General features: G+C 38.4%; 1 protein-coding gene across 6 annotated transcripts in view; it reads left to right on the top strand.

The window, feature by feature from the left end:
• The window catches only part of RIC1 (RIC1 homolog, RAB6A GEF complex partner 1), a 151,616-nt gene that overhangs the window by 72,602 nt on the left and 66,674 nt on the right, over positions 1-12,340 (top strand). Inside the window, exon 1 of one of the 6 annotated variants that reach the window (XM_061425351.1) lies at positions 9,984-11,758. The exons of the other annotated variants lie outside the window; for them this stretch is intronic. Coding sequence (XP_061281335.1) covers positions 11,748-11,758 — 11 coding nt within the window. The 5' untranslated portion in view covers positions 9,984-11,747. Of the gene's footprint in view, positions 1-9,983; positions 11,759-12,340 lie in introns of those variants that run through there. 6 annotated transcript variants of the gene reach the window in all.

The following is a 12,340-nucleotide window of genomic DNA, read 5'->3' as shown; positions in this document are numbered from 1 at the left end:
GATTGGAGAATGGACATTGTATTACGTATTGAGTGTCTGATTTTTATTCTTTTGCTTTAAAGAATGTTGAGGTTTGTCTTGGAGAGCAGTTAAGTTGGAGATTTTCTTGATCCTTTTGGAGCTTATTTATGTATTTTTAGGGTGGATTCAACCTTTAGGCTATATTAGCACTTCTGAGCTCTATTCTAACGTCCTGGGTCTTTAAACAGGTCTCTTTGATCTGGTCAGAGCTAGGATTTCCCCAAGCCCTCTATGAGCTATATACAGTTTGAAACTCTGGAAGTTTTTCTTTGGCTGACCTTGTGGAGTTTCCCTATATACAGTCGTAGCTTAGTATTTAGCAACATTTAAGGGGAACCTATATTGGTTTCCAGAGCTCTTTTTCTGTATCTCCTGCCTCTCTTGTACTCTGTTCCACAAATAGCTGCTTCTGCTTCCCTAAACTTTAATCTTCTTCTGCTCAACTTAACAAGACTGCTGTATTATGCTTGTGTTCTCCTAACTTACATGGTAATCTCAAAAGTGACTTCTACCAGGAAGCTTTGTTTGCCTCCCTTCACTCAGGAGTACAGTCCTGTGCTGCCTGTTATGCAGTGTCTGAAAACTGTTTCTTATATTTTGTCCATTTTTTTTTTTTGTTTTCAGTTGTATCTGGAGGGCTAATTTGGCACCAGTTTTCTGTTACTCTAGTAATAAAGTGACTAACCATCTATGTCCCTGTCCGTCAACTTGAACAGTTTCTGGTCTTTTTTCATTGGGTATGTTTTAGCACATTTAAGATATCATCATTTTATTTCATCCCAAAATGTTTTCATTATTGACGTTCTGGCAAACAATTAGATTGACTCAGAATGATGCTATATGAGGTATGGAGTTTGAGGAAAGAAAACATTCTGAGCCTTACCAGAACTCTGGTTGGAGAATCAAAGCCTTTTAGTCCAGAATTCACTTAGGACTGCCAGAACTTGCTGGATCAAGTCTAACACATTCCAGACATTTTAAAACTTGATAATCTGAGTTGTAAGAGAATAGATCTTAAAGGTTCTCATCACAAGGGAAAAAAAATGTAATTATTTTAAAATATATATGTAAATATATATACATGTATATATGTATATGTATGTATATGTATATATACATTTTCATTTTCATTATCATCTTCAAACACTTATTGTGTGCTATGGTATCATTTGTAAGACATTAGCTGTCCTGATGATGAAAGGTATAAGATGCTAAGGAAGAAATGAGTATATATATTTACATATATATATTATATATATTATATATATATAATACATATATATTTTAAAATATATATGTAAATCATTTTGTTGTGCACCTTAAACTCATACAGGGTTCTATGTCAGTTACACCTCAGTAAACTGGGGAAAAAGAAAAGATGTAAAAATCTGAAGTTAGATTCATTTTCATTATCATCATCAAACACTTAAATTGTGTGCTATGGTATCATTTGTAAGACATTAGCTGTCCTGATGATGAAAGGTATAAGATGCTAAGGAAGAAATAAGTATTTAACAGCAGTATAAAAATGAGAAATGCCCAGTGAACATCCCTGAAAGTGGTAATATTAATAGCATTTCAGGCAAAGATGCTTGAATTGTCAGGGAAAGTTTTGTAGATAGGGACATTTGAGCTATACTTAGAAGGAAAGATAGGCCTTGGGTAAGTTACGTTGCTAGGAAAACACTGTACTTTTGAAATTCCTGTCCCATGTCCCTGTGTTACTGTGCCCTCCATACCCCTCCTTGCCCCTCTACCACAAGATTTATCAGGTCATCTGCCATGTTGTTTTCTTTCAAGTGAAGTAAAGTGAAGTCGCTTAGTCATGTCCAATTCTTTGTGATCCCATTGACTGTAGCCTACCATGCTTCTCTGTCCATGGGATTTTCCAGGCAAGAGTACTGGAGTGGGTTGTCATTTCCTTCTCCAGAAGATCTTCCCAACTGGTTGAACCTGGGTCTCCCGCATTGTTTACCACCTGAGCCACCTCGTTGTTTTCTTTAGCTGGCATTTAAAGTATTTGAGATTTCTTGCACAAGTAGACTTTGTTGAAATAAATGCCTGTTGAGTTTAATTGTGTGTGTGCACGTGTGTGTGTGCACGCGCATGTGCTCAGCTTGTCTGACTCTTTGCAACCCCATGGGTCTGTAGCCCGCCAGGCTTCTGTGTCCATGGAATTTCTCAAGCAAGAATACTGGAATGGGTTGCCATTTCTTTCTCTAGGGAATCTGCCAGACGCTTGTCTCTCATATTGGCAGGTGGAATTTTTACCACTGTGCCACCGGGGAAGCCCTTACTTAATTGTATAGTGAAACTTTGCTTTTAATTCATGAAAAATACATCAGTAAAACAAAACTCTAAAAATGGCTTAATTTCATTTTTCATTCTTATGATATTGGACTTAGTATTATTACTTCTAATAAATACATAGCAGTTTAGAGATCTGGAGAAGAGAATAGAATTTGAAATTGGAGACACCTGGGTTTCAATCTGTGTCCTACTTTTTGCAGGCATTGACTTGGAAAAGCTGCTTGTTCGGTTATTTTCTATGCTTTTATGCATCTGTAAGATAAGAATAGTGAGTTAGTAGGTCTTTAGTAAGTTGCAGTTGTTATTGTCTGGGTTGCCTTTTGAATTATTAAACATAATCTACTTCCACTGGACATTTGACAATGTGTGTGTTCGGAAAAGAAGAAAATTCAAGTTCACTGGGAGATGGTGATGACAGGGAGGCCTGGCGTGCTGCGATTCATGGGGTCGCGAAGAGTCGGACACGACTGAGTGACTGAACTGAACTGAAATATATGAATTCTCTTATAATCCATTTATTTCTCTGTGGTCAGTAGTAATGCCCCTTCTTTCATTTCTAATTTTAGTAAGTTGAATCTTTTTTCCTTAGGTTTTTCAGTTTTATTGATGTTTTCAGAGAACTACCTGTGCTTTATTTGATTTTCTCTATTATTTTCCAGTTCTCTGGGGTTTTTTTGTTGTTGTTGTTCATATCCATTCCAGTCTTCATTATATCCTTCCTTCTGCTAGTTTTGTTGTTGTTCAGTCGGTAAGTCACATCCAACTCTTTTAAGTTTGCTCCTTCTGTTGTTCCTTTTAGGAGATGTGAAGTTAGGTTATAGATTTGAGATTTTTCTTCTCTTTTAAGTGTAAGCATCTTGGCTGTATATTTTCCTCTGATGACTGCATTTACTGCCCTCTATGACGTTGTGTTTTCATTTTCATTAGTCTCAAAGGATTTTTAATTTTCCTTTTGGTCTTTAACCTGTTGGCGGTCTCTGAGACTTGTTTAATTTCTACATTTTTGGATATTTCATAATTTCCCTTCTGTTATTGCTATGTAGTTTCATTCCATGGTGATCAGATATTGATTTCAGTCTTTTTAAATGTATTGAGGCATTTTGGTGACCTAATGTGTTCTATTCATGTATGTTTGTGAAAGAATGTATATTCTGCTGTTACCTGGTAGTCTGGTATGTGTCTTAGCTCTGAGTGGTTTATAATGTTCAGATTCTCTATTTCCTTACTAATCTTCTGTCTAATTGTACTGTGCATTATTGAAAGTGGGGTATTGAAATGTCTATTTGTTACTTTTGAATTATTTCTCCCTTCCGTTGCTTCAGTATTTGCTTCATAAGTTTTCAGACTCTTGTTATTAAAAGTTTTATCTGTTTATAATAGTTATATCTTCTTGCTGGATTGACTCTTTCATCAATATGCAATGTCCTTTATCTCTTGTAACAATTTTTTGTTTGAAGTATTTTGTCAGATATTACTACAACCACCTAGCTTTGTCTTATTTGCTATTTGCATGAAATATTTTTTCATCCTTTCATATTCAACTTATTTCTTTTGCTCTAAAATGAGTTTCTTATAGAAAACTTAGAGGTGGGATCATATATTTTTTTATTTTTTATTTTATTTTTATTTTTTATTTATTTTTATATTCAGTCAATGTGTCTTTTAATTGGAGAGTTTAATCTGTTTACAAATAAGGTAATTGATGATAAAGGAATTCTGCTATTTTGCTATTTGTTTTCCATGTGTCATATCTTTTTTGATCCTCAGTTCCTCCATACTGTCTTCTTTTGTGTTTAATTTTGATTCCTCTTTCATTTCCTTCTCTCTGTATATTTTTAGTTTTTCTCAGTGGTTACCTTGGGAATTACTTAGCATCTTACATTTAAACAACCTAGATTGAATTAATAACAACTTGATTTCAATACTAAAGCTATATTCCTGTACAAATTCATCCCTCTCATTTTTTCTTATTGTCACACATTACATCATTATGCATCGTGAGCCCATAATGTAGATCTAGAATTATCTTTTCATTCATTGTTGTTGTTCGTTTCTCAGTTGTGTCCAGCTCTTTGCTACCCCATGGATGGCGGCATGCCAGGCTTCCCTGTCCTTCACTGTCTCCCTAAGTATGTTCAGTCTCAAGTCCATTGAGTCTGTGATACCATCTAACCATCTCATCCTCCACTGCCCCCTTCTCCTTTTGCCCTCTATCTTTCCTAGCATTTGGGTTTTTTCCAGTGAGGTGGCTCTTCACATCAGATGGGCAAAATATTGGAGCTTCAGTATCAGTTCTTCCAGTGAATAATCAGGATTGATTTCCTTTAGGATTGGGAAGGAAAATCCTAACCCTAAACCCTAACCCTGGTTTGGTCTCCTTGAAGTCCAAGGGACTCTCTCTCGTGCCACAGTTTGAAAGCAGCAGTTCTTCCTTTGATGCTCAGCTCAGCCTTCTCTATGGTCCAGCTCTCACATCCGTACATGACTACTGGAAAAGCCATAGCTTTGACTGTACGGACCTTTGTAGGCAAAGTGATATCTCTGCCTTTTAATATGCTGTCTAGTTTGGTCATAACTTTTCTCTCAAGGAGTAAGCGTCTTTTAATTTCATGGCTGTAGTCAGTGATGATTCTGGAGCCCAAGAAACTAAAGTCTGTCACTGTTTCCATTTTTTTCCCCATCTAGCTGCCATGAAGTGATGGGACCAGATGCCATGATCTTCATTTTTTGAATGTTGAGTTTTAAGCCAGTTTTTTCACTCTCCTCTTTCACTTTCATTAAGAGACTCTTTAGTTCCTCTTCGGTTTCTGCCATTAGGGTGGTGTCATCTGCATATCTGAAGTTACTGATATTTCTCCCAGTAATCTTGATTCCAGCTTGAGCTTCATCCAAGCAGGCATTTTGCATGATGTACTCTGCGTAGAAATTAAATAAGCAAGGTGACAGTATGCAGCTTTGACATACTCCTTTCCCAATTTTGAACCTCCGATTCTGACTGTTGCTTCTTGACCTGCATACAGGTTTCTCAGGAGACAGGCAAGGTGGTCTGGTATTTCCATCTCTTTGAGAATGTTCCACAGTTTGTTGTGATCCACACAGTCAAAGGCTTTAGCGTAGTCAATGAAGCAGAAGTAGATGTTTTTCTGGAATTCCCTTGCTTTTTTTATGACCCATCAGATATTGGCAATTTGATCTCTGGTTCCTCTGCCTTTTCTGAATCCAGCTTGAACATCTGGAGGTTCTCAGTTCACATACTGTTGAAGCCTGGCTTGTAGGATTTTGCGCATTACCTTGCTAGCGTGTGAAATGAGTGCAATTGTACAGTAGTTTGAACTTTCTTTGGCATTGCCCTTTTTTGGAATTGGGATGAAAACTGACCTTTTCCAGTTCTATGGCCACTGCTGAGTTTTCCAAATTTGTTGGCATATTGAGTGCAGCACTTTAGCAGCAGCATCTTTTAGGATTTGAGATAGCTCAGCTGGAATTCCATCACACCCAGTAGCTTTGTTTGTAGTAATGCTTCCTAAGGTCCACTTGACTTCACACTCCAGGATGTCTGGCTGTAGGTGAGTGATCACACCATCATGGTTATCTGGATCATTAGGACCTTTTTTTGTACAGTTCTTCTGTGTATTCTTGCTGCCTGTTCTTAATATCTTCTATTTCTGTTAGGTGTATACCATTCTATTCTTTATTGTGCCCATCTTTGCATGAAATGTTCTCTTGGTATCTCTGATTTTCTTGAAGAGATCCTAGTCTTTCCTATTCTATTGTTGTCCTCTGTTTCTATGCATTGTTCATTTAAGAAGACTTTCTTATCTCTCTTTGCTATTCTTTGGAATTCTGCATTCAGATGGGTATGTCTTTTTTGTCTCATTTGCCTTTCATTTCTCCTCTTTTCTCAGTTATTTGTAAGCCCTCCTCAGACAACCATTTGCCTTGTTGCATTTCTTTTTCCTGGGGATGGTCTTGATCACTGACTGCCTCCTGTACAGTGTTACGAATCTCTATCCATAGTTCTTCAGGCACTCCATCTATCAGATCTAATGCCTTGAATCTATTTGCCACTTCTACTGTATAATCAATCATAAGGGATTTGGTTTAGGTTATACCTGAATGGCCTAGTGGTTTTCCCTACTTTCTTCAATTTAAGTCTGAATTTGTCAATAAGGTGTTCATGAATGAGCATGCAGGCTTAGTTCCTCTGCAGCATGTGGGATCTTAGTTCCCCAACCAGCAGTTGAGCTCACATCCCCTGCACTGCACAATGGATTCTTTACCGCTGGACCACTAGGGAAGTCCTGAGGATCCCTTGCATATGACAAGTCACTTCCCTTGTTGCTTTCAAGATTCTGTCTTTCAGTAGTTTACAGATTATGTATCTTGGTGTGAATCTTTTTAAATTTATCCTTCTTGGGAGTTTGCTATGTTCCTTGGATAGTAGATTTCATGTCTTCATCATATCTGGAACATTTTTATCCATTATTTCCTCAGTTATTCTTCCTGTGTCCTTTCTCTTGCCTTTCCTTTGGTACTCCCATTATATGTGTGATGGTATGCATGGTGGCGCCCCATGGTCTCTTAAGCTACATTCATTTTTCTTCATTCTTTCTTTCTGCTCTTCAGACTGCATACTGAATAAAATCACCTATGAATGATAATCACAAGCTACTGTTGGGTTTTACTGGACCACAGTCTAATAACTCTTATAGTTATTTGACATAGTATATAGATGACCCTTGAACAACATGGGTTTGAACTGTACAGGTTCACTTATGAGTGGATTGTTTTCAATAAAGATATAGTACAACATGACACATGGTTAGTGGAATCTGTGAATGCAGAACCACAGATAAAGAGGACTAACTGTGGGACTTAAGTATCAGTAGATTTTGATATGCATGGTGGGTCCTGAAATCAGTCCTCTCCAGACACCAAGGGACAGCTGTATTATATGTCATAAGCTAAGCTTATGACAGCTAAGTCCCTGAGATAGAGGATTAAAGCAGAGCATCATGTGCTAAGTGTTGGCTCTTAAATACTCTGCCCAGAAGTAACACAAATCACTTCCCCTTGTGTTTTGTAGGCCAAAACAAGTCACATGGCCGTACCTCATTTTAAGTGGTCAGTCAGTCAGTTCAGTCGCTCAGTTGTGTCTGACTCTTTGCGACCCCATGAATCACAGCACACCAGGCCTCCCTGTCCATCACCATCTCCCGGAGTTCACCCAGACTCACGTTCATCGAGTCGGTGAGGCCATCCGGCCATCTCATCCTCTGTCGTCCCCTTCTCCTCCTGCCCCCAATCCCTCCCAGCATCAGAGTCTTTTCCAATGAGTCAACTCTTTGCATGAGGTGGCCAAAGTACTGGAGTTTCAGCTTTAGCATCATTCCCTCCAAAGAAATCCCAGGGCTGATCTCCTTCAGAATGGACTGGTTGGATCTCCTTGCAGTCTAAGGGACTCTCAAGAGTCTTCTCCAACACCACAGTTCAAAAGCATTAATTCTTCGGCGCTCAGCCTTCTTCACAGTCCAACTCTCACATCCATACATGACCACAGGAAAAACCATAGCCTTGACTAGACGGAACTTTGTTGGCAAAGTAATGTCTCTGCTTTTGAATATGCTATCTAGATTGGTCATAATTTTCCTTCTTCCTTCCTTCCTTACTCCTTCCAAGGAGTAAGCATCTTTTAATTTCATGGCTGCAGTCACCATCTGTAGTGATTTTGGAGCCCAGAAAAATAAAGTCTGACACTGTTTCCACTGTTTCCCCATCTATTTGCCATGAAGTGATGGGCCCGGATGCCATGATCTTCGTTTTCTGAATGTTGAGCTTTAAGCCAACTTTTTCACTCTCCTCTTTCACTTTCATCAAGAGGCTTTTGAGTTCCTCTTCACTTTTTGCCATAAGGGTGGTGTCATCTGCATATCTGAGGTTATTGATATTTCTCCCGGCAATCTTGATTCCAGCTCATATTTCTTCCAGTCCAGCGTTTCTCATGATGTACTCTGCATATAAATTAAATAAGCAGGGTGACAATATGCAGCCTTGACGTACTCCTTTTCCTATTTGGAACCAGTCTGTTGTTCCATGTCTAGTTCTAACTGTTGCTTCCTGACCTGCATACAAATTTCTCAAGAGGTAGATCAGGTGGTCTGGTATTCCCATCTCTTTCAGAATTTCCCACAATTTATTGTGATCCACACAGTCAAAGGCTTTGGCATAGTCAATAAAGCAGAAATAGATGTTTTTCTGGAACTCTCTTGCTTTTTCCATGATCCAGCGGATGTTGGCAGTTTGATCTTTGGTTCCTCTGCCTTTTCTAAAAGCAGCTTGAACATCAGTAAGTTCACAGTTCACATATTGCTAAAGCCTGGCTTGGAGAATTTTGAGCATTACTTTACTAGCGTGTGAGATGAGTACAATTGTGTTGTAGTTTGAGCATTCTTTGGCATTGCCTTTCCTTGGGATTGGAATGAAAACTGACCTTTTCCAGTCCTGTGGCCACTGCTGAGTTTTCCAAATTTGCTGGCATATTGAGTGCAGCACTTTAACAGCATCATCTTAAGTGGTCAGGAAAGCACAATTTTATGTGCCCAAGAATGAGAAATACATTATTTTTCAGTAGCTTAAATGACAACCAGGTATGCATACAGTGTGGTTGTGTCTGTCTCTAAGAAGCCTCTGTTACTGAGTGAGAGTTATAATTCTCAGTATGCTTTTATTATCTCCTTTCAGAAAAGGTTATGATAAAGTTGTCTGCCAGCAGATGACTTTGCGTACTCTTGCTAATAGTCTCCTAAGTAATCTACAGACTGTTCCTCCCCACTCTATCCCTAATCCCTTCTTTGGCATTCATTGTAATATTTCTTTGTGTACACAAAGGTTATTATTAACCTCTTTAATTCTACTAGTTTTCAGTTTCTTACCACCTGGAATTGAAACCACTGGCTCACATGTCAACTCTTGCGCTTACTAGTTGTGTGACTGTAAACAGAATTCTTAATAATAAACTGAAGCTTCAGTTTCTTTTCTGGAAAAATAGAGATGATAATGCCTGATTCAGAGGATGGTAGTCAGTCGATTGAGATAATGTCTGCAGAATTTATTGTGTACTCATATTTAGTGAATGCTCAATTTACTGCTTTTTTTTTCCTTCTGGCATTCAGTGCTCTTCATAGTTAGACTTTAATTTACCCTTCCCGCCTCATCTTCCATGGATGAGTGAAAGTTGCTCAGTCATGTCTGATCATTTATGCCCTCCAGACTCCTCTGTCCATGGAATTCTCCAGGCAAGAATACTGGAGTGGGTAGCCATTCCCTTCTCCAGGGGATCATCCCAACCCAGGGATTGAACCCAGGTCTCCCACATTGCAGGCAGATTCTTTACCATCTGAGCCACCAGAGAAACCTGCCCTTTCAAAAATCTGATGCAGTACTCAAATTATTGTTGAATTATAAGTAAGAGTATTTTTGATCAGAAAGTTAATTTTTTTTGTTATTGTGATTTTAACAGTTGACTGCATTTTAGTACGTTTAGAGGAAGCAATGGAAACTATACTGTGAAATATATTTCTTAGTTTTGCAGTGAAAGTCACTGAGAAGTCAGAATTTACTTGAATTTGCTATAAAATGGTTAATACTTTAGCTTTACTAAATGATAGTATTTATATAAAGGAAAATAGTTTGCAGTTTAAAGATGGGTGATGAGGTTTCCACTTTTTTTGGTTGCGCTGGATCTTTGTTGCTATGTGCTGGCTTTCTCTAGTCGTGGCAAGCAGTGGCTCCTCTCTGCTGTGGTGCACAGGCTCTAGGCGCCCAGGCTTCAGTAGTTGTAGCACATGAACTCAGTAGTTGTGGTGCTCCTGCTCAGTTGCTCCTCAGTATGTTGAATCGTCCCTGACCAGGGATCAAACCTGTGTACCCTGCATTGGCAGGCGGATTCCCATCCATTGGACCACCAGGGAAGACCTCTGCTTTTTTCTTGAAAATCAGCAATTAGAACGAAAAGTTGAAATTCTGTTTTCACCTTTAATGACAGCTGGAAATATCTAACCAATAACCAAAAATTTGGATAAGAATAAATGACTCAAGAAGAATATCAAACCTGAGAGCCTGTGGTTGCATATTTGATATTGATGAACAACAACTTGTTTGATCAGAACTCTAGAATGGCTCAGGTACTAATATCACAGAATATAGAGGGCCATAAATGGGGATTGTTTGAAAAATCTGAACAGGGAATGGAATTTCTATGTTCTTACCTCACAGGAGGCAGGAAATACACTGTCTGTTTAAACCAGAGGGATTCCAGGCATAGAATAGGGCAAGGATGAGATGCTAAACTAAAGATGGTGATTAAGTGAAAGTTGTGCTGAATGATAGCATGTCAAGCTTTCTTCCCTTGCTCTGCTCCAGACATCTGGCTTCTGTACTTAAATATCCCAGATAGGATTGAGGGATTCTTCCTGGAGAAATTAAATCACTCCAGATGAATGACCCAACAGGCTATCATATTGGAAGACTTCTGGCCAGTATACTGAGGGCCACCAGTTGACAACCCAACTTAACACAGAGCTTATAATTTGTTTTTTCTTACTAACCTGTTAAACATGAAGAAATATTGTTAGCTAAGGACTGTTAGCCATCTTAAGAGAGTTTCCAATGTAAAATAGACACACACACAGAAAAAAGGAAACTCACAGGAAATAGATGAGACTTCCCTGGTGGTCCAGAGGTTGAGAATCTGCTTTCCAGTGCAGGGAATGCGGATTCGATCCCTGGCTCGAGAAGATCCCACGAGCCATGAGGCAGCTAAGTCCGTGTGCTGCGACTAGAGAGCCGGCTCACTGCAGCTGCTGAGCCTGCACCCTCTAGAACCCTTGTGCCACAGCTAGAGAAAGCCTGCACATTGCAGTGAAGACCCAGTGCAGCCAAATAAATAAATCAACCTTTTTTAAAAATGCAAATGATGGAAAGGAAATAGTGCAAGGAAAAAAAACACTTTGGGGAGATAATAATAAACAACCTTAAACAGATACTGCCTAATTTTAAAAAATTGATTCTATAAGAAAAAAGGGGAAATCGGTGAGAAAGTTCCTGGAATTGAGAAGTATGATAGCAGAAATTTAAAATTCAGTAAAAGCATTGGAAGAAACATTTGTGGGACCCTCCTAGGATGTAGAACAGTAGCAGAAGAAATGCCTTTTCAGACAACTTTATCATAGTCTTTTTTGGAGGGACAAGCATTCATTCAAGTGTCATAATAAAATAGAGACATTTCAGACTTGAGAGTTCTAAGTTTACTTCTCATGCACCTTTCCAGGAAGCCCCAAGAATATGTGAACCAAGGAAGATACGGGATCTATAAAATAAAGGATTCAACATAGGAAGGAAGCAAAGAAATCATAAGGATGATGACAAAGTAAATATCATATTCAATAGCTATGCACTAGACTTAGGCAGTAGGCCATTGGGCATAAAGAAGGGTGACTCCAGAAGCAGGGGCAGGGGGAATGGAAATGATAAGTTCTATAACAGGTTTGCCCAAATAGAAGATTTTATTGAGAGTTGTTTTGTCAGAGCTGTTAAGGAATATGAGACAATTAGGTATAAGTTCAAAGGAAATCAAGCAAATGGAGGCATGTGGTAAAGTTAACTTCAAGAAAATTATCAAGTTATATAAGGAAAGAAATGTAATTACTGAACACTACTTGACCCAGAAGTGAAACATATTTATATAATCATCATAATGAAAACATTTGGTGTAATTATGTTGGGAGGATGGGGAGAAAATGGTAACTGAGAATAGAAAGTTAATAATGTCTAAAATTAATGATGCTAAAGCAGTGTAAACACATGGTTTAAAAATATGCAAGTAGATAAAAAAAGATAACAGCTCAAAGAATTCAAGCTGGCTGCTTTGTCACTGAAAAAAGACTACTTCTGTAGTTTTCTTGGTTGTAAGCCTTCTAGCATTGTTTGACTTTTTATCAGTATATGTATG

Source organism: Bos javanicus, chromosome 8 (genome assembly GCF_032452875.1).
Source record: "Bos javanicus breed banteng chromosome 8, ARS-OSU_banteng_1.0, whole genome shotgun sequence".
Lineage (NCBI taxonomy): Eukaryota > Metazoa > Chordata > Mammalia > Artiodactyla > Bovidae > Bos > Bos javanicus.
Note: the sequence above shows the minus strand (reverse complement) of the source record. Positions and strands in the feature narration are given on the sequence as shown.